The 23,012-nt window shown below is 42.6% G+C and overlaps 1 protein-coding gene across 1 annotated transcript; it reads left to right on the forward strand.

Moving 5' to 3' along the window:
• Positions 1–8,749: 8,749 nt before the first annotated feature.
• LRIT1 (leucine rich repeat, Ig-like and transmembrane domains 1) lies at positions 8,750–21,523 on the forward strand. Its single transcript, XM_071438736.1, has 4 exons — positions 8,750–9,392; positions 11,884–12,350; positions 15,566–15,871; positions 18,176–21,523. Exons 1-4 carry the CDS (start codon positions 9,271–9,273, stop codon positions 19,159–19,161), a joined length of 1,881 nt encoding a protein of 626 aa, XP_071294837.1. The 5' UTR covers positions 8,750–9,270; the 3' UTR covers positions 19,162–21,523.
• Positions 21,524–23,012: the final 1,489 nt, after the last annotated feature.

Below are 23,012 nucleotides of genomic sequence, written 5' to 3' on the forward strand. Positions count from 1 at the left end.
TCTCTGGATCTCTCTACTTCCAGTAGCCCAAGGCTTCTTAAAGGAGCAGCTCACGTGCAAACACATGCTGTTATTATATAAAAGCTTTGGGGTTTTTACTCCCACCACTACAATCCCTGCAGGAATGTTATTAATGATGGGACTAGCATCAGCCCGCACTCCCCCTTCCCCTGCAAATCGTATTTCAGACACCAGCAAAATGAAAGCATTCATGGCAATTACAACAAGTTCTTTGTAGACACAAGATTAAGAAACCTGTCCAGTTAATTTTGCAACACTGGAAAAGAATTAAATGTTGTGGAACAAAGGAAACATGTAATTGGGGAGTGACCTGAAAAACAAAGGGGCACTCATTGAGTTGATAATTAGAGGAAAAGTATGAACCAATAATTTCTGCAGCTTGCAGATCTTCCCCTCACCCACTTTTTTAGAAACTGGCCAGTGTATTTTTCTGGCAATGACTGTTGTCTATATTAACATATTTCCTTTTTGTAACTGAGGCTTAAATTAGTATGCACACTGGCACAGCTTGATTAAAGACAAACACAAATTACTGATTTGGGGCCCTAAACATACAAGGACGTGAGTGAGTTGCTCAGTGGTGAGCACTGACAGGAATCACCTTACTGTTCTTTTGGAGATGTTTGGGGGCAGGAGTCTGGGTGCACAGTGGCTCTGGAGTATGTGTAGCCTGCAGCTTGTCCAGCCTCCAGCTCATTGCCTTAACAAGGTGCCACTAGCATGACAGTTGTTTCTTCATCCTGATAATCCTACTGCAAAATGGGAGCAGAAAGGGATATGAGCACAGGGGATATGAGCTTCCCCCAGCTCAGGCCCCACACTGTGCTGACCTGGCTCCCTGTTGATTGAGGTCTCAGGCAGAGTAAATTCACCCTAGGTGCCACCAGAGCTTGCTCAGCCTCCTTACTACATGGTGGAGTTTCCATTTCAGGGGTGCATTTACAATCAGGGGTGTTGGTTGAGGATGGTGGATTTTTTTGCAGTTTTCATGAAATCTGTGCTTAAAGGCTGTGATGCCCAGGAGAACTGATTAGAGCTTCAAGGCTGTTGTGAAACCATCTTGCTGAGTTTTTTGATCTCTGGTATTCAATTTACAGCTCTTTTTGATGCAGGTAATTGCCTTGATGGATATGCTCTTAGATTTTGAAGTAGAATTCAGGAGGGGATGATATTTGTTAGGCTATACAGATATTTGGTTTAAGCAGAGTAAAATTACATTGCACCACATAAATCCATTGTTATGTTTGCCTTTCACTCACCTACATGTCTTGATGACAAAGAAGGTGACAGTCCTGCGTCCTAGCATGGCAAATGAATGACATAAACCTGTGTTTTAATAGTGATCCATTGTATGTTCTTGCAAAAAAATTAGTGCTAGATCTTGTAAATGTGCTGTAAATCTTCCGAGTGTGATAGTTCTGAAAATGGATGGCTCATTGTAATGCTTGTCAACATAAAGCTGCACAGCTCTTCTAGACTGGGGATAAAGGACACAGATATTTGAACTGCCCTCCTGAGGCCTGGCAGGTACTTTTGGTTGCCTGCCACTGTACTTCACCTTCACTCCCAAGCATGTCTCCTATATGTGTTACACTGCTGGGAGTTTTTGTGGAGTGTTTCAAAGCCTGTGGGGCAAACTTTGCTCATTCCAATACTATTTCTATTTTAGGCTACTACCCCAGTCCCCTTGGATTTAATAGACCTTTGTTACAATGATTATTATTAACTTTTATTATTATTAGCTTTTCTTTAAGTATCTTAACAATTTCCATGTCTAAATTTCATTTAATTTATCAACGCAGAGTCTAATTACAGAAGTAAGTCATAGGCAAACTTTCCAGTGGCAGTTCAGCATCTGACTCAAGTGAAATTAATGTCAACAGAAGCTTCCTGCATCAATCTCTTAATTTCTTTGCTGATGCTGTGTTAAGCTGACTTTCTAAGGGGATGTTGAGATAGTATGGAATGATATATGGTCCAATATGGCTGCTAACTTCAGTTATAAGTTCAGGTTGTAAATGGTTTTCTTCAGGCAAAGAGGAGGTGCAAATAAGGAATAAATTACTGACTTTGATAGAATCTTCTAATGATAGTTCTCTTTCCAGTTGGTAAAACAAAGCTGCATTCATTTCCTTTCTGAACTTTTTATGTAAGAGGTAACCTCACATCGTGTATTCCTGTGAAGTCAGGGAAAACATGCAAATGATAACAGGTTTCCCAAAGACACTCATTAACTCCGTAGTGATGAAGTTTTTGTGATGCCTTTCTATTTTATGCACTCTTTCAATAGCTACTTGCTCTTTCTAAATTGAGGGGGAAAGGTCTTTTGCTCAACCTGATGTTATCCTAGAACTTCATAATTTGAATTCCACTGATGTCTTTTCTGCATCAATAACAGATCCATTTCCTTTTACCCTCTTGCCGAAGAATATTTCACTGGTTATTAATCTGTTTGCAAAGAATACACAGAAAAAATATATGATAGGTTCTTGCCAGATGTCCCTGTGGATTTCACAGAACTGTATATATTTGGTGGGAGCATATTAATCTTTGTAAAATATGCACTGGTACAAGCACTACAAAAAAAGGTGCAGTGCAAAGATAACAGAGTGCTCATGCACTCTGAATTTTCTTCAAGCAATCAATGCAGATTACTGACACAGTATTTTATATTCACAGCAAGAACTTTGCTAAATTGATGTGTTATTATTCCTCTGCCTTCCTAATCCTTTCTTCTGATTCAGGTTTATCCAAATTTGACTTTTTATGTTGAAATACGCCTTTAAATGAAAAATGGCAGCATTTCAGCAGAAGCAGGCTGGGAATGCAGTCACCCAGAACTGCAGTGGTATCACTGAAATGAGTGGTAATCTTGGTCCTCATGGGAAAGGCTTCTTGCCAAAGCAAGCAAACAGTAAGTGTATTGTCTGGAGACCTTCTAGTTGCAGTTGTGTAAATTTGTTTCATTTTGGTAGGGGTGGTAGAGAATATGACCCAGATTGTAAATAGGCACCTGGTGCTGGCCCTAGGAGGGATGATGCAGGGAAAAAGGCATCACACCAGTCTGTGGATGAGCATCAGCCCTCTGGAAATGCCTGCAGCCACACAATAACCCTTCTCCTCAACAGTCTGTGTAACACAGTACAGCACCCTGCTCAATCTGATTTTCTCTGCAGTTGTCTCAGAGCTGTAGAGGAAGATGAAGTGGTGAAGGCCTGGGCAGGGCCAAGGATGCTGGGGGCAGGCAGGAGCCCATGGCTGTGCTTTGAGGAAGGAGCCTGGCAGCCCAGGTGTGGTGGGGAGGGTGTGAGGGACCCAGGGCTGGAGGCGCTGTCTGTGCAGAGGAAGGTGGAGGAAAGGGCTCACTTGCAAGTACAGAGAAAGCATCAAGGTCAGGGATAATATCTGGGGAAAGCTCCTTGGCCATGCTCAGCAAAAATGAAGGAGCTCTAAACTTGGTGAGAAGTAAGAAAGCCAGGAGGGACAGCTTCAGAGTCAGAGTCAGAGCAGTGCTGTGTGAAAGTCTCTTCAGAAGAGGACACAGATCCATCATCTGCTCCCCAAATATCACACATTAGCCCTGTGATTGGCTCCATGAGATGCAACACCTGGGACCTGGCAGCACTGGGACTGGCTTTCCTGCCTGCTGCTGCACCTCAGTGTTTCGAGAGTCAGAGCTTCCTGTAGAGCTTGGAAGCATTGCCTCTACTGTTTGAGTTACCTCTCCAGAGACAGGTAGCTTAATTCACTGTACATGGAATATGTAATTCATAAATATATGTATATGCACCCAGGCTAGAAAATTAATAAAGTTACTAGAATATTGCAGCTTCCAAGAAGTTGACTAGAACTGCCACAAAGGTACTCAGCCTGCAAAATCTTGGGGCTGTGTTCAGGTAAATCAGAGTAGGAAACCAGTGACTGTCAGACTGGCAAGGGGGCAGAGGGTTGGTGTGTCAAACACTGTGCTCCATCTGCATTCAGGAGCCACATAAACAATGCTGGAAGTTCTTGCATGCCTGAAGAAGCAAAATAAAACAGCCACTGTTTCCTAAGCAGAGGTGACTCTGCTGGGCTTAGACTAATACTATTAAGGTCCAAATCAGAAAAGGTGGTTGCAGTCAGCAATATTACTGCATGGGCCCCTCTGTCATGCAGCTGAGGATGCTAAGGCCAAAATTAGCCGATTTTGTGGAATTGAGGGAACTGCACTGGATTTTAGGCAATAAAGGTACAATAGAGATGTGGGACCAGGAATATAAACCTAAGAAAGCTTCACTCATTTAAAATACATCAGATATGACCATGGTATGTGCAGTCATTAAATTGGACTATTGTGGATGTGTCTGTGGGTGAGGCATCTCAGAGAATAATACTTTTTCCAGTGAGAATGATGCTGCTGGACAGACATTTATGCTGCTGTAGGTGTATGTTTTGGTAATCCCTGATAATCAGTTCTTCTGCTGCTTTCCCTCTGTGGAGGAGTTCGCAAAGGGTTTGTCCCAGAGAATTTTGCTCTGGGGCCCTGAATGTCCAATCCTGGTGGAATTTTCCTGTCACTGTGGAGCCTTTGTAGAAGAAGAGTAGAAGAGCTATGGCCATGGTGACTGACCCATTCCTCCCCTAAGGTGAGGCAAGAGTTTGTGTCCAGCTTATCTCACTGGTTGCTGAGGGCCTCATTCTCCACTGGACCTGGGGGCTCTGCCCAGCCCTTCACATCTGCCTCAGCCAGGGCGAGGCCTCTGTAGGTGCCTGAGTGCAGAGGGAGCAGACAGGGAGACACCAGGGGGTTGGGTTGTATCCATCCTCTGCCAGGCTTTGCCTTCCTGGGCACTGCTGGAGGTGTGTGAGTTTATCTCCCCACGGGCCAGAGGCCGGCCCTCACATCTGCTCTTCTGTGCTGGCTGTAACAACCACGGTAAACATGCCCAAAACAACTACCACTGATAGGCTTGTAATGTGCCATGCCAAAAGCTGTGTGGGTTTGTTTTATTTCTACAGCAAGTCCAGAGCTCTGTTAATGACTTTGGTCCTACAGGTCTGGAGGAGCTGCCTTCATCAGCATTAAGTGCAAGATCCAATTTACAATGACGTCATGCATTAGCGTGCGCTCGGCTTGCATCAGTGGCGAGGATTTTCCACTTTACATGTGCCCTGCCAGAAGCTTCTTGGAGGTGCATTTACCTAATGAAATTGATTTAGTGTCTGGCCTGTGTTGCCTGCTAATAAAATCTTTCATACAAAATCATGATAATAAGGTATTTTATAGCTTTCATTTATGCTAATATATGCTGTTTGATTTGCTTTAGGTCATATTTTTCTAAGTATAAGGAGAAAAGAAATAAAAATAAATTCTGTCCAATTGCCATATTAAAAATGAGCAACTTAGTGGAGCATGCTGTGTTTGTCACTCAGGTTTAGCTGTTGGAGTTTGTGAGGAGAATCTTGTGAGGAGATAAAACATTTCTGGCTTTTCTGGGAAAAAAAATTGAAACTATGCTGTCAAATAATTAACTTAATCTTATTAAATACAAAGCAATTTTTTTTCTCTGAATTATAACCCCACCTAAGAAAAATAAGAAAGACTGCCATGGCTGAACAGAGCTGAACTTTGCTGACAGTAGACTTTCACCTCATTTGCTTTGCATTTATTTACACCAAAAATATAAACGGGAGATCTGGTTCTTCTCAGAGAATGCAAAACAAATTCTTACACTTCAGATGAATGACACTTTCTGACTGTTTCTTTGTATGTTTTTTCCTACAACTGTTATTTTTGGTTTGGTGCAGAGAAGAAACTGTTTACTTCCCTTCCTAAGTAAACAGCAAGGAGCCCAATTTTTATGATTGGGAGCACAGAACTGTAAGTCAAGAGCCTAACTCCCACTAGTTTCATTATGGAATGGAATTGTCTGTCATGAAAAAAAATGTTTTTACTCTGCACTGCAAAATGTGGTATTGATTTTAAAGTCTCAAATAAATATCACCTGCACTTACAGGGAAATTATCTAATGAGTGTTCATTTTACATTGGATAGCATAATGAGAGAATAACTGTTCAGCAGTTGGGAGGAGGTAATACACTTAAACCTTAAAAATACCATGAAAATCTAGAAAGCTGTTGCACTGCAAACAGTCTTCAGGATAAACCAGAATTTTGTGTAGAAGCAAATTCATAGTCTGTTGAACATAGCAATCAGATTTTGCTTCCAGTTTTATTTCTTCCATCTGCCTGAAGTAGGGAGAGAGCATGAGTGTAAGCAGAAGCAGCATCTTGTTGCCCACTCATCAATGCTGCCTCATGCAGTCTTTGAAGTGCAGGTACTGGCATCTACTCTTAGAGTTTTAAGGATCTCTTTTCATTGTCTTTGTTTCACTGATTCTCTCTGTTCTCTTTTGCTTGCTCCAGTCTGAGACTTCACCTCGAGTACTGTATCCAGTTCAGGGAATCCCAACAAAAGAAGGACCTGGACCTGCTGGAACAAATCCAGAGGAGGGTCATGAAGATGAACAGAGGCTGGAGCGTGTCTCTTATGAAGACAAGCTGAGAAAATTGGTGTTGTTCAGCCTGGAGAACAGAAGGTTCTGGGGAGGCCTTGGAGCAGCCTTCCAGTACCTAAAAGGAGCCTAGAAAAAAGCTGGAGAGACTTTTTGCACATGTAGTGACAAGAGGGAATCACTTTAAATTGGCAGAGGACAGGTTTAGATTATATATTAGGAAGAAATTGTTTACTGTTTATGAAGCAGTGAAGCACTGGAATAGAATGGCCACAGAAATTGTGGATGCCCCATCTCTGGAAGTGTTCAAGGCCAGGTTGGATGGGGTTTTGAGCAACTGGTTGTATTGGAAGTTGTCCCTGCCCACTACAGCAAGTTTGGAACTAGGTGATCTTTAAGGTCTCCTCCAAACCAAATCAAACCATTGTGTGATGCTATGATCTATGCAGCCTGTGAACCAGGGGAATATATCTGCTCCCTGTGCACCAAGGCCCTCCTCCTCCACTTCTTTCTCCTCCAGTTCCTTATGTCCAAAGTCTACCTGAGCTGGTTTCCACCATTCCTGATGAACCTCTTGTTGAGTTTCTGCAGGGTGAGAGCAGACTCACTCTCTTGACATTCAGATCAAGCCTAACATGGTGCCTTGATAGCTAACCCATCATTTGGAGGTGATGTGTCGATGAAGGATTATAAAATAATCCAGTCAACAGGGAGGGGAAAACTCCAAATGTAAGTGCTGATAAAACCTAACTGGGTTAATAGTTGACTGGTCCTTCTCCATCCCTTTTCCTCCTTCCAGAGACACACTTGTGAATACACTCCAAGATGTGAAACCTGTTAATGTTACCTCTTTTATTTATCTGGTTTTATTAATCTCTCAGCCTACCTCCAGGTCTTTCTCTTTCTTGTTCAGAAGTGACTCTGTCATGTTAAGTAAATAGCAGCTTTCTTGACAAAGTGCAGAGCATTAGCTGCTGCTAAGGTATGCTTTATTGATTGCTGTTGATTTTTACAAATTAAGTTTACTTCTACTGCTCCTGACATTTAGTGGTAACTTAAATGTTTCATTAGTGAGGCAAAATTGAGGTTCATGAAAGCAAACCTTACAATATAGTTCTGCTTTCTACAAGTTTATTATCCAAGAGCTCCAATGGAGGGAAAATACCTTATCAGATGCATTGAAAAGAAAACAGATGCAAGAGGTTAATTATGTTGCATTGCCCTTTCAAGTAGAATTTAACTTGAGATGTTTCAGTCAATGTTGTAAGTATTGAGCTGAGGCAGAGTCTGGGCAGCAAGGCAAGCTGACCAATGAGTACACTAAAAAAAACCAATAAGCTTGGTCTTAGCTTGGAGATCATTAAGGGAACCGAGAAATCGTTAAATCTAGAAATGGGACCTAATGGAAGTCAATGAGAGAACAACTATGGACAGTTAATGAGCAGCACTGCATTATGTTCTCATCTCTTCTGAAATAAATAATAAGATACTTGAATTTCTCTTTGAACAACAGTAAATGTAGAATGTGAAAACAGCAGGGGGAAAAGTAATCCTTTGGGCCATCCTCTCAATAAATGATTTCTGCAAGCCTTAATTAATTATCGGAATAACATGTGAAACAAGCTTATGGGAAACTATGGCACCATAAAACTATTAAACAGCATAAAATGTCTGTTTAATAGTTAGCCCCAAACCACTTCTAGAAACATCTTGAAACTGAAAGTTCATTACCTAGAATTTCTGAAAAATCAGCAGCATAATTTCATTGTGAAGAACACAGGTTGAACTCTGCATGACAAGAGCTCCACTCCAGAAATCCTGATGAGCAATCTTCGTTAGGAACAACACTGATGAAAGCACAGTCATTAACCCTCAGGTAGTTTGTACATAGATAGGTGTGTTATTGCTGCACTTCTGAGTGGTAACTTCTCATTATGGATTTCAAAGAAAACAGGACCACAACAGGGAGGAATGCTGGAAAAGTGAGGTGTCTTCAGCTGACCTTAAGAGAGAGCTGAGCTTTTCTTAGCATTCCTGAATTCCTGCCACTCAGCTCTGCATCAGGTGGCACTCCCCAAAAGGGTCCCTTATCTGAGCTTAGCTGTGTCAGTGAGTCAGAGCCAGTGGTCAGTCCTGCAGCTGTGTGCTAGCCCTGGCAGAAACTGAAATATGTACATATTTACTGGGTTATTAACTGTTTATCAGTAACAGGCTTGTTGCCAACAGTTCAATAATTGCTTTATCAACTAGGAGTCTTTAAAAGAAAAGAAAGCCTTTTAATAGCATCACTATATGTATATATTTTAGTGTTCTTAGACAGAAGGCTTACATTCCATTAGAACAAATAACAGTTTTAAATCTTACCAATACCTCTGCAAGGAAGTAAATTATTTCTAATTCCTGGTCACATAACAGTTATCTTGCCTGTGATGTATGTCCCCCAAAAATAGATTTGCTTTTTTCTTACATGAGAGCCCCAGGCTGCCAGAGGAGGGTGTTTTGAAGGGGCTGCTGAAGGAAGAAATGCCGTGAGTGGTTCCGGGAAGCAATAAGCACCTTCATGAAAATAACTCAAGTCCCCATCCTTAATCCCTGCCTATCCTTTTTTATCTGATGGACTCAGCGAGGGCTGGAAGATCCCAGTGTGGCTGAAAACAAAAGGGAGTTAACAAGATGTGACCGGCCGATGGACAGAACAATAGGCGAAGCCCTGCACGCAGCCTAGAGCCAGGTGTGCCCATGCCCAGGTGCCATGCGGCTGGCGGTGACTCTGCTGTGCTGCTGGGCGCTGGCGGGGCTGCCCCGGGCCGGCGCCTCCTGCCCCTCGCAGTGCAGCTGCGCCTTCCACAGCCTCGGCGACGGGACCAAGGCCAGGTACGCCGGGCGCTCCCGCGGCGGGCTCGGGGGGTGGCTCTGCTCCTCTCCGAGGATGCTCGCACGAGAAAATATCGTCTCTGCACTTCGTGGCCATTATTTTTCCAGTTGCTCCACGCTCTAGCTATATTTGCAGAGGATTAGCTTCTGAAAACACAGTAAGCTGATTTCAGAGAAAGCGTTTGGGCATCTCTGTGAGAACAGGAGTGACATAATTATTGCTGGTGTAATGGCAAAAAGGGAATAAAATTTAAACAATACATATATTTTTTAACCTTTCTGCTGAAAATTCTGGTTCTAAAAGCTTTTATTCTGCTCTGCTGGTTTGTTGCTAAAGTGTGACTAGATTTGATTCATGTTGTGGTACAAACCCAACAATTTACTTTAAAAATCCTTCAGCTGGTGATTTTAGGCATAGCAATAGACTTTAGACAAAAATGAACTAAAAAAACAGACAGTAACAACAAAAAAAATTAAAGTAAGTTAATTTTCAGACTGGAAACTTTCCATTAAAAAACAAGGCAAGACCAGAAGGACACCCATCTTTGAATGCAAAGCCATTGAACATACATTTCTCTGGAGGACTGTTATAAAAGAGTCCTTCTGAAGGGTAAGCACAAAGTATCTGACTTAAAGAAAATAGAGCCCATATTTTCATAAGGTGTGGTTCACAGCAAAGGAGGTTTTGTGACAGAGATACAGGATTTGCAAAATCCTTTGTAATAAACTTTTTCTAGATTGAAATATTTTTTCATTACTGAAATATTATTTTGGAACCCCATGAAATAGCTCTACTTTCTTATCATTTTTATGGTGCTATAGATTTAATACTAGAAACTTTCACAGTAAGAAGAAGCATGGTGGAGACACAAGTAGCCTGAAATTGCTCAAAGGAAGTGCAACAGCGTGAGAGCCAATTATTTTTCCATAAATGTCACAGTTCCCAGGGGAATTTCCTCTCAGTGACTGGAAAAAGCTGTTGTACATTTTAGTAAGATACATAATGAAGCAAATATCCATTACTCCCTTAAGGAGCATAATGCCACCCTTTTTTTCTGCATTATGATTCATATTTCTCACCAGAAGGAGATTATCCCATAGATTAAATGTTTAGTGCTCACTGACATAATTTAGGGACACCATGAGAAGCATTCTGCTTTACTGCCATGGTCTTTCTTTTAGTAACATTTTGTGATGTGACTACACAAAGTAAAATGTTTTATTTAAAGTGGATTTCTGGATTTTTCTTATTTGGTAGATTTTTATCTTACTCAAATCTCAGCCTTCAGCAGAGGGTGGGCAGGATTTAATGCCACAATAAAAGTGTTGGGTGAGTGTAATGTACTGTGTTTTGATTATAAATTAACAATTTAACTGTAGGCTCAAATAGTATTTAAATCTGGAAAGTCTGCATGAGCAGTTCAGCAATGTTATATATTTTTGTTGATAGTAGAGGAATAATTGCTTTCAGCCAAAACCAGCCTGTTTTGACAGCTTTGTAATATTCTGTTTATAGAGGCAGTGTGATAGGAAAATGTTACCTGACTGATCACATTCCATTTCCTGTGGTGTCTTGTTCAGTGAGTAGACTGGAACACGCCCATCCAACCTCTTACCTTTTGCAGGTGGCTTGGTGTTTTGTTAAAGAACTTGCCTTCCCCTACTTGCTGATAGGAAAATTAAAATTCAGTCTGAGAGACCTGTTTTGTCTCCCTTTATTTCTCATGGCTCTCTACAATCCCAAGTCACAATTTTTTGTATGAAGGCTGCAGAATGCAGCACAGGCTTTTCATGCTTTGACCTTTAGAGATTAGGAATGGGGAGGAATGATTAAAACACATAAATCTGTCTTGCTTTCAGTATAGCATTTTCCAGAGAGTTAATTTTCTGTGCTTTCACTCTCAAGACTAGATGTGTCTGCAGTGCAGTGACTGCTACCATCTTTACACACCCCCCATAGTAATGCAGAGCTTACTCCAGAGTACTTCCAAGGAGTTGTTAGCTGGCTTTCTTATCCTCATTTCTCAAACCAGAGTTCCTCTGTCAGATTTAATCTATATAACTTCTTGCCCTCCTACATGTCAATAAGGCTTCTTTTTGCAGGGCTTTTGTAGTTCAATTTATGGATGCTTTTGTTTTTACTTGCACTAGAATCCTCTGCTGTGCATGAATGTTGTCACTGCTGTCACAAGTACTTAAAAAAACCTGATAGCAAAACCCAACAGGAACACTAAATGGGCCAGATTTGGACTCACACCACTCCAGGAGAGGCACAACACTGTGATGTCTGCAGTCAGAAGGCACATATGAATTACTGCAGGTTGATGTATTTACAGTGATGATGCAGAGATCAGCAGCAAGAAAGAAATGACAAGAAGAAATCTTGTGAAAATAGAAAGGCGGATCAAAATTTTGCATTAAAATAAGGTTTCAAATCTTTTCAAAATAAAAGAAAGTCACATCTTTGCTTGTCCTTGTCTTTTCCCACCAGGACAGTGCTGTGTAATGATCCAGAGATGACCCTCCCTCCTGTGAACATCCCTGTTGACACAAGCAAGCTTCGGATAGAAAAGACAGCCATCCGCAGGGTGCCAGGAGAGGCTTTCCACCTGCTCCACAACCTGGAGTACCTCTGGATGCCCTATAACTCCCTGGGCAGCCTCAGCAGCATCACCTTCAAGGGCCTTCGTCGTCTGCAGGAGCTGAGGCTGGATGGGAACAACCTAATCTCATTCCCCTGGGAGAGCCTGGCTGGCATGCCCCAGCTGAGGCTCCTGGATTTGCACAACAACGAACTCACCTCAATCCCTCCAGATGCTGCCCGTTATGTCAAGAACATCACATACCTGGATCTGTCCAGCAATAAGCTGATGACTCTTCCTCAGGCTCTCATTGCCACCTGGGCCAACCTCCAGGCTGTTCCCTACTTCCCCAATGATAACTCCAAGATCATCCTAGGTAAGAGAAGTGCCTGCCATTTTGCAGGGGGCACAAATGTCATGAGCTCCTCATCTCATTGCAGCATTTTCACCCACTGTGGCTACCATAGCAAGTACCCTGCTATTATATGTATACAATTTAATACCCTAAATAATATGTGTAAATTCATTTACACATTAACAAACTCACCTCAGGTTCATCACACCCATCTTATTATGCCATAAATTTGATTACTTGCTTGGATCTTTGCAGCACAAAATTGGTGACTCTTGCTCAAGGCTTTTTTAGTTATTTCCACTGCCATTTTGGATAGAAATACAAATATGTTTACAGCTCTTCATCATTTGTGTGCTCTTTTCTAATAGCACTGTGTTTGGAATTGACCCATTTTAAGCAGAACTAAAGAAAAGGATGGATAATTTATTATGCCTAAATTAAAGAGGAATAATGCCATGACTGAGCATAAAATCTGGGTCAGAGCTGCCAATTTGTCTCTTCCCAGAGCCTTGTTTATCTGTTCACAGAGAATTAAACCCTAGTCTACCCAAACACACCAAGACAGTGCTGCCTTGAAGGACAGCTATGAAGCTCCTTTCTGGCGGCAGCTCTAGGCTCCCCACAGGTATGGCTTTGGGGCAGTTATCCATTTTTGTGTCAAGGTGTCTCACAGCTGGCTCTCAGTTGCAGGATGCCCAGGTGAGGCTTTGAGCACATTTCCCAGTTCAGGGGACTATCACATGGTCTTTTAGCCATTGTTCACTGTTCAAATCCACGGCAGGTTGGTGATGGCTCAGAGTTGTTGCCATCTGCATGCACAGCCCCTGCAGCCAGGGGTGTCAGCTCAGGCACCTGCTGATCATCTCAGCAGAGGCACTGCAAGTTTCCTCTCACTCTGGCAAGTACCTGCTGCTCTTGGTTCCCTTGACAAATTTAGGGAGGTGAAGTTTTTAAAGCGGGATTGCAGTGGAAAGAGATACGAGACTTAAAAAAGATACAAAATACCACCTACAAAGCTTTTAGTGTCCTTTAGCAGATGTTGCTGAAGGTTTCACTAGCATCAGGAGAGGAGCAGGTGTTTCATGATCCTGTTTTGCCAGATGCAGTAACAAGTTCTTTAAGCCAAAATTGGCAGTTTGGGATTGCCCATTTCATTCATGGCAAGACTGTCTAGATCATACTTTTCCCTTTTTATTTTTAGAGTCAAGTTATGTGTAAAAATGTTATTCCATTCAATGTAGATTAGGAGAGTGTTTTATCAAGAACAGATAATTGATGCACGTGGCCAAATTGAGTAGTATCCAGCTATGCACAGGTTGATTGTGCCAGGATCCTAAAAAATTCATGCAGCCATATGAATACTATGCTAAAATTAATGCAGTAATGTACAGACACTCCAGCTTCTAGGTCCCGTCCTGTGGACACCCATAGGAACCATGTAGATAAAATGCATGTCTCTCACAGGAGCAGGCTGGGAAAACACAGCTGCATGTTTCTGTTTCACTCTGCTCATGACTGTTTCTCATGGAGGCATAAAAAATCATGAATAATAAAAAGAGTCAGCCCAATCCATTCCTTGTCTGCAGTGCATCACTGTGATTCCAGAGCCACTGCTTGCAGACTCCTTCAAGAAGAAGTAATTCCTCTGCTAAGTTGCTGGCTAATAGTCTGTGCCAAGGGTGCAAGCTTTTCCACATGAGGCCTGCCCACGTGAGCCCATGGAACTGTGCTGTGCAGGGCAGCAAAGGCCTCACTGGGCTCTGTGGTGCTGCTGCTCCAGCTGGAGCTGGGGCACCTGCCAGGGAACCTGGGATCAATTGCTATCTAGTGCATGAACTAGAAACTGCTAGAAAAATGCCACAAAACAACAAAGCCAAGCTGAATGCTCATTATTTACTTAGTCCCCCTTCACTTTAACATATTAATTCACAAGAACTGACCTCCTGCCAAAACCCATCACTTCCAGATCCTCTTCTAAGCCCAGGGAATGCACTCAGAAGAGCTTTTCTGCAGCATCTTTAAAACAGTGTGAGGGAGTATCAGTACTGTTCCCTTTCAGGCAGGTGCCAGCCCCAGGCATGTCCTTGGGCTGTGCATGGAGAAGAGGAGGTGCAGCCCCCTCAGAGGGAGCAGAGCTCACTCCTGTGGCAGGCAGGAGGCCTGGGAGCCATGCTCCTGGTTTAGGCTTCAAATGTGTGCCTGGGGTTGCATGGCATTCATATCCCTAATGTCAATTCTGCTAGCTAAAGTCATTAGAGACCACAACCTGGCCACAGTGCAGCTGGATGTGAACATTTCTAAGTAGGATGACACAGATTTAATCAGAATGCAGCAACTTCTGTTCATGGATATGCATTGCTCCTGTTCCAAATTTGTTTTTTCAGTACTATCTTCACAGGTCTATTTTTAATAATGCATAATTTTTTCGGAATTGGAATTAAATAGGTGCAAACTGGGAGAGCAGAATAAAGAAGAGAAACATTCCAAGAGTCTGAAACAGGAGTGTTTTTCAATATACCTCTTTCTGTGTGTATAGCCTAAATATAGTTATGGTCTCTCTACATTTTTTTATATACCATAACAGGCATACTCTTCAATTTAATCCTTAAAACATTTCTTTCATATTATCTAGTATAAATTAGCATTTCAGGAAAAGCAACTGATTACCAAAATAATGAAAATAAGAGTAACAGGGCTAGAAGAGAACTATGACAGGCAAGTGGGATTATCTACAGCTATTGCAGGTGTGAAAGTAGCATCACAATCTGGCTAGTATTTTAAAAATGTCCAGTGAGAATTTTCTGGCCTGTCAGAGACTCCATAGTATCCTCGTACCAAGAGAATCCACAGCCCTTCTCCCATGAGTACTTGGTTTTTCCATCCTGGAACAAAATGCATTTATAATAAATTCTTGTTTTGCTTCTTTATGTGCACGAATCACAATGTCTTCATGATATGAATAATCTTGCTTTGAACTTATTATGCTTTCAGATCCAGATTTGGAGATACTTTAGCCAGTCACAATTATTCCATTCTGGCAACTGTGGGATCCATCAGACTCATCCAGCAGCATGGGGGGACACACCCCTCCCCACCCCACATACTCCTGCACAGGCAGTTCTTGTAGAGCTGACTGGGAGTCTATCACACTGTATCCTGCTGAAAAATAGAAACAAAAATGGCAGAAACAAAAGGTGCTGTTGGACTGACTTAGTGCCCTAATTTCTTTTTGGCAGGCTTGCAAGACAATCCTTGGGTGTGTGACTGCAGTCTGTATGAAATGGTGCATTTCCTAAATTTCCAGTCTCCTAACATAGCCTTCATTGAGCCCAGGCTGAAATGCTTCACCCCCAGGAGCCTTGCAGGAGTCTTCTTCAGCCAGGTGGAGCTGAGGAAGTGCCAGAGCCCCGTGGTGCACACGTCTGTAGCCAAGGTGAAGACCATCCTGGGCAGCACGGTGCTGCTGCGCTGCGGCACCACGGGCGTGCCCATCCCCGAGCTCAGCTGGAGGAGAGCTGATGGGGCTCAGCTGAATGGCACAGGTGGGTTTGGTTCATGCTTTTCTGCACACATGGAATGAGTGACACAGGCCTGTACTAGGTGCAATCCACTCTTGCACTGTGATTTTCTATAGACTATAAAATTACTTATATGTTGATCTTAATCTTATCAGATGCGTGTTATGGTTTTGCTTTGTTTCATAGCAATTGTAGTGGTGAGACAAGTCAAGGGATTTTCTGGAAATCTGTTGGAGCTAAAGGAATGAAATATTTCCAACAGTAGCAATTAGCTGTTTTCAGTTAGTTATTCAGTCACTGAAAAGGCTTCCCACTGAATTGTTCTATATTCTATTGTATTGCTAATCCATTAGCAAACATCTCTGGCAGAGAGATGTCTGATGTGAATTCAACTGGGATTCAGATCAGCTGTAGAAGAAAGAAAAGGTTGCAAGCATACAGCATTACTGATATATTAAAAGACAAAAAAACCCTAAAGTGCTGAAGGAGTCCTTGGGGACATTTCAGTGGCAATGTCCCCAAGGAATCATTCCCTCTGATAGACTGACAAGCTCTCCTGGGGAAAAAGGTCTGTGGAAGAAACCCTGACCACCTGGTCTGAGCACCTCGCCTGGGGGAAGCCTTCAGACAGACACTGGTTTTGTGACTGCTCATGATTTCATTTCCATTCATAAGAAAGTCTGGAGCTGTAATTGCAACACTGGTCCTTTAATTTGTGGGGAATTTAGGGAAGAAACCTTTGCTCTGCTGAAGACAGTTGTCTTTTGCTTCTTGTCCTACAAGTTCTGAGTCAGGACCTGCACCTTCTTGCCTCCAACCTGCCCTGAATACTCCTGTATCCTAGTCCTGCCTTGACTTTCATAGAGGATGTAAACCCAGCAGATAAATAAATAAGTATTGGGTCTGATCTTCAAAGGGCTCCTCGGTGCACAGAACAGGGAAGAGAGCAATTCTCTTTCAGAGCAGTGGAACCATTTGTAACAAGTATCATTTCCTGGGATCTGCACAAGTGATTGCTCTGCTGTGCAGGATGTGCAGGATGCAGCAGAGCTGCTCCTGATAATGGTAATGTGTACCCATCATGCTGCAAACATCCTTCCTACACTTGAAAGAGAGCCACCACAAAAAATAGAATGGGGTGATTTCCTGAAAGCCTGTGTTGAGTTTACTTTGAGCTACAACTAAGAATAATGTATTTTGTGCCTCATTAAATCAGCTGCTAGCACCTTTCAATAAAAAGCTGGCTGGAAAGATAGGTTATTTCTCAGCAATGGCAGCTTCTGTGCCAATGCTATAATGTGACTATTTGAGATGCTGGTGTTTGTTTTGAACAGAAAGGAGTGAGAAACAGCCCACAGTCTGTATCTACAGGTAATTGCCATAGGTAGACCCATAGCTTCATGCTTTTAAAATACTCATTCAGTAAATAATTAAACTAAAAAAGTAACTTCTGTTACCTTTATATTTTGCTGCCATTGGAAGGGACCCTGGTTGCCAAGGCAGGATCCTGACCCCAAAAGGGCTTGGAAGAAGTTTTCATTCTCTTACCTTTGCCTTTCAGACATCTCCCTGGTTTACCTTTCAGCAGGAAAGGTCTGAGACAGCACGTGCCCATCCTAAGGAGGCTGGCTAAATAATGATGAGGGTGCTTTACCCTTCCACAAGATCCCAGCTTTTTTTTTTTTTTCTTTGCACCAATAGAAAAAGGCAAAAAAAAGCTAGTTTTAGTCTGCAAGTAAATCACATGAGCAAATCAACACTCAGCTATGTACATATCCTTTGGTGGCAACCAAATGTACGCCTGTGTAAGGATAAACACCTGCAGTAATTGAACAGTAGAAGGGATATTATCTTTCAACTATTTTTCCATGTACTCTAGGCTAGTCTGTTTATTACAATAAAATCTCCACTGTTTGTATTTTCTTTGCCTCCACAGTCTGCATGTAATGCTTGAACAGATCATGTTGCTGCCTGCTCCTTCCACTCTTTTAAGTATTGCATCTATATAAGAATTTTCAAGCTTTTCTTTTTAATGGAAGAACCTTTTCTGTTATGTTTTCAAGATGTACATCAATTTGGAGGAAATAGCATCAACTTTTTCATGTATATTCATTTTGAAGCAGTTCAAATCCTGATGTAATCTAATTCTAGTCCTTTTCTTAGGTTTATTTTGATTTTGTAATGTTCTTGGTGGCAATCAGAAATGACGATTCTTTATCATATACTTTATCAAGCAGATATTTGGTGATGGAGTCTTAATATTTTACAAACATGGAATTAATTCCATTTACTACTGCCTGTTTATTTAATATTTTTCCTGCCTTGCAGTTCACCAAGAGATTTCCAGTGATGGGATGAGCTGGTCTATCCTGGGCCTACCTGTAGTCTCTTACCTTGACTCTGGAGAGTACATCTGTAAAGCAAAGAATTTCCTGGGGGCAACAGAAGCCTTCATCTCGCTCATCATCACAGACTCAGAAAGCACGGATGACCCTAACTCTAGTGCCAAAGGCACATGGAATGGCAAGGCCAGCGGGATGGAGGCAGCTGCCTACAATGACAAACTGGTGGCCAGGTACGTTATCACCACCTCCACAGTGCCCACGCTGGGGGCTGGGGCGGGCACCGGAGACAGCGTCCTCCTCCCGGACACGGCTCAGGACAGCAACCCCCAGAACCTGCTGGTGAGCCCCACCACGGACCAGCAGGAGCCAGAGAGGATGGTGAGGTCTGTCAGGGTCATAGGGGACACCGACCAGAGCATCACCCTGGCCTGGAAGGCGCCTATGGCCAAGAACACCACGGTGTTCAGCGTCCTTTATGCTGTCTTTGGGGAGAGGGACATGCGGCGGATCAACGTGGAGCCAGGGAAGACCAAGGTCACTCTGTACGGGCTGCTGCCAAAGACCAAGTACATCGTGTGCGTCTGTGTGAAAGGGCTGATCCCCAGGAAGGAGCAGTGCATCATATTTTCCACAGATGAAGTTGTCAGTGCAGGAGGGACGCAGAAGCTCATCAATGTGGTTGTCATCAGCGTGGCCTGTGTCATTGCTGTTCCTCTGACCCTGGTGGTCTGCTGCGGAGCCCTGAAACGGCGCTGCAAGAAATGCTTTGTGCGCAAGCCCAAGGACGCGCAGGAATCGTACGTCACCTTCGAGAGCCTGTCCCCTGGGGCCAAGGCCAAGGGCGTGGAGGGAGAATACCTGACCAGGCACACCCCTGACGAGTCCAACAGGCTGCTGTCGGCCCGCTCCAGCGTGGACTCGGAAGCCATACCAAAGATAGAGGGACAGCCGAATGAATACTTCTGCTGACAGTACCTAGGCTGGCTGTCAGCTCACCCAGGGGGAAGTGAGTGGCTGTTCTGTGACTCTGCTCCAGCCCTGCACGCCACCCTGGCCATGCTTCTGTCTCTGACACGTTCTGGAAGAGGATGCAAGAGGGTAGACGGTGCCCAAGCTTTACAGAAACATGTTGCTCACACCACTTGGGGTTGGCTGCTTGTACCCAGTCAAAAGCTTCTCTGATAATGTCCTCGTTCTCCTGGACCACTTTTTTTTAGGGTTTTTTTTTTTTTCCTGTCAAATGAGTGTGCACACTAAGTGTAAGGACATTAAGGAACATTTAGGACCTGCTCTGCAATATGCTATGTATTTTATTCTCAGCTCTTTTGATGTTCTTTTGGTTGACAAGTCAGGGGAGTATTTAGTAATTTTAATAAAAACACTTATGAAGGTGAAGATTGAGAGTCTCACCTTTTACATCCCCCATGTTTGCATGAAACATGCAGTTTGATGCTTAATAGATCACTAAATAGAGATGTACAGCAACCCTTTCTGATATGTCCAACATAATTACACCTCTATGCTCTCTGTCATTGCTGAGAAATGTGCAAAGGAGATAGAAATGAAGAGACAAAACCCAATCCACTCCAAAGAATGCATAATAGAGAGCATTTGCTGATTGCATTTTGGCCCTAAACTCTGTTCTAAAGTTATGGAACAATAGCAAAGGTCTTTCAGTATCAGTCCTAGCTGCCATTTTGTATATTGTACTATCTGTATTGTAATTAGTAGAATATGTTTTATACCAGCTGTGCTAGATTGCAATCATACAACAGCCTACTTTGCACACTGTGTGAATGATGGTGTAATGCTTTGCAATCATACTAGAAAACCTACACTAGACAGTTTTGCAAAAATCTCCAGCTCTGTCACTGGTGCCTGTGCTCCTGGCAATACTGATGGTGAAGGCCCACATGATCAGCCAGGTACCTGTGACTTAGTCATGGAAAGAAGTTGCTCTGTGCAGAGCAGGAGAAAGTGATGTGGTGTCAGACCACTGACCATGCACACATCAGCCATTCCTGACTATGGTCTCAGTGGTAGCAGAGGCTCAATGCAGTCTTTTTGGGTTTCAAACATTTTACAAATTCAGGGACCCTGAAAAAAAACCTGTCTAATCTTAATCTAAATGCACTTTCATAGTCAGGGTGAACTGATCAGTCATTTAAGTTCTGCAGCTTCACTGGAATTTGAATCTGAGTGCTTATCACAAACTAATTCCCAGATGTGTGATTTTCTACTCAAGTCCCTTATGTAGTAATACTGTATGTAACATTTTTCTCTTTGTAATAAATATTATTCATGAAGAAAATTATATATGTTCTGCCAAATGCTGAATGGGAAAGATCCAGCCAAGTTGAAATGCTAAGGGATAAAGGTTGCTGAATTGTTCTGAAATGTGTTTGTAAATTTATTGGAAGGACTTCCACTCACATTCTGGATGTGTATGTACAGCATGGATTAACAAAATTCACTGGCTGGAATGGAGCCCTGTATGGATTTTGCAAGTCCTCCTTGTACAGAAGGATTTCACTTATGTTAGATTACTTGGCCTGATGGAAAAAGCATCATTTGATCTCAACATAAATACCAGCAACAGGGATACATCCCAATAGTTTCTGATAGGACTCCCTGTATTCCTTGCATTAGTGATAAGGAAATTCTCTTGTATTGGGAGAATTTGTCAATCCTTTTATAAAATAATTCATGCTACTTCTATCATTGGACTGCAGATTTTTAGGTTTACAAGTAAAGTTTTATAAAATTATATATTTTAATGCAACAAATGAACTGATGAAAGATGGTACGTAATAGATATATTCCCTATTTATAAAATTTAATATAAAGTTTTAAAATTTTGTCCCAGCCTGATTATATTAGTGAGGAAAAAATATAGCAGTTTTTGTGCTGAGTTGCAAGGATTGCTGTATGTAAGCCTGGGTCCTGCCCACATATGCAGCAGGAGCACTGGGCTGTGCAGAGCTCTCCCTACCATGGCCCTGGATGGGCAAGCTCCTGAAGAACCAAGGCTGGCCTGAAGTTTTCTTGTGTTGAACAGAGTGCACCTACTGCCCAAGGACTTTGCTGTGACTGGGAACCAGAAGAATTCACTTTTCAGCTGACTGAAGACATGAGCTGGGCCATTTGCTGCACCAGCCCGGGTGAGGAGCAGCCCTCCCCTGCTGGAGCCTTGCTCTGTGAGCTGGAGGAGGCACCAGCTGGGCCAGCACCAGCCCTCTTTGCTTGTGCTCCATCGAGGGATCATCCTGGGACATTCCCTGTGGATGTGCTCAATTTTACAGACTCAACTGGATTCTTTTTGTACTTTCAATAAATAGTGATCCCAAATAGAATAAATGTGCCTTCTCTCATTCCTGTGCCCTCTCTCACTGTCTCATAGCTGAGGCACTGCAGTTTATCATCTCAGCTGCTGCTGTTCAAGACAAGCCTTTCTCTACTGCACTGGTGGTTTATACACAATAGGCAATAGGGACAAACTTGCACAAGCTCTGTCTTGTCTGGCATTGATCAGAGGAGAAACCCTGTACTTGCTAAATTATGAGGGAAATGTCAAACCATGAAGGAAGCTGATGTGATTTTAATGCTCTGAGTCAGTTTTTCTGAGGTATCAGACATGTAAAGATGTACGTCACTGGATTTTCTGTTTGTCATGGAAGGGCTGTTAGGCACCTCGTTTCATCCATACCTCCAGGTAAGGAGGAAACCATTCATTTCTTGATTAAGGTCAATTCTCAAGATATGCTGTAAGAACCAAAGCAAACATCTGCTATTGCACTCCCTCTTAACAAGCTTGGACAAGATATTGCCATGCCCACTCATGTCAATTCATTTTTAGACACTTTGATACATGCACTGTCTGAAACACCCAACTGTAGCCCTCAATGCTCATGATCTGCCCAGCAGTGATTTCTAACACTGAAAGCCGTGGCAGAGGGACTAATTGAAAAGCATCAGCCCAGACTTGATTTCTTTCAAGAAGAAATGTCATTTCAAGATGGAGTTTGACTCCCTGGCACACAGTGGGTCATCTCTTGGCATTTGCTTTGGCAATCAGCGCAGTCTCTTAAACTCCATTTCCCACAGACACTGTCTCTGTGGAGATTTATTTTGACAGCTTGAGTTTTAGACAGCTTGTTCTGCATCTTGGCTTCAGCCAGGATGCCACATGATGTTAAAGAGCAGCTGAACTGAGTGGACATCTGCTGTCACAACAGTGACCATTACATTTACAAGCAGGCATAAACTAGGCTGAATTAAAAAGGCAGCCAAATCCCAGTCCTGTAGGGAACATAAGCATAATGACTGTGGCTAACACTGGGGGATTTATTTCCCTTACTTCCCCCTCCCCTCTTCTCCTTCCCTTTCTCTCTACCCTAATTCATCCAACTTTGGTAAGTGATTCACCACTGGACTCTCAGGTTAATACTGAACCTGCTGAGTACACTTGGGGTTGAGATATATTTAGATAAATGGCCTCTCAAGCAGCAAATAAATATCAGCCTGCACACAGCCAGAGCATTGGCCCATGGTACTGAATACCACTCTTTGAAAGGCCATTTTCCAGCCCTTTAGAAGATAGGTTGGACTGGCAGGAATTCTCATGGGGAAAAGGAAAACAACTGCAATTCTTCTTTATTGTTTTTTTCTGTTAAGCAATTCATTTATTTAAAATAAGGTATTTCTAACAGAGAACCCTGGATATCATTTTGCTTCCTGCATCCCAGGACATTGGGCATTGTGCACCTTCTGTGCCTGAAGATGTACATTTATTTACAGGTTTATAAACTCCAGTAGTTTAT

This window comes from Agelaius tricolor, unplaced genomic scaffold, assembly GCF_023055355.1.
Source record: "Agelaius tricolor isolate 1412-34295 unplaced genomic scaffold, bAgeTri1.0.p SCAF_13, whole genome shotgun sequence".
Lineage (NCBI taxonomy): Eukaryota > Metazoa > Chordata > Aves > Passeriformes > Icteridae > Agelaius > Agelaius tricolor.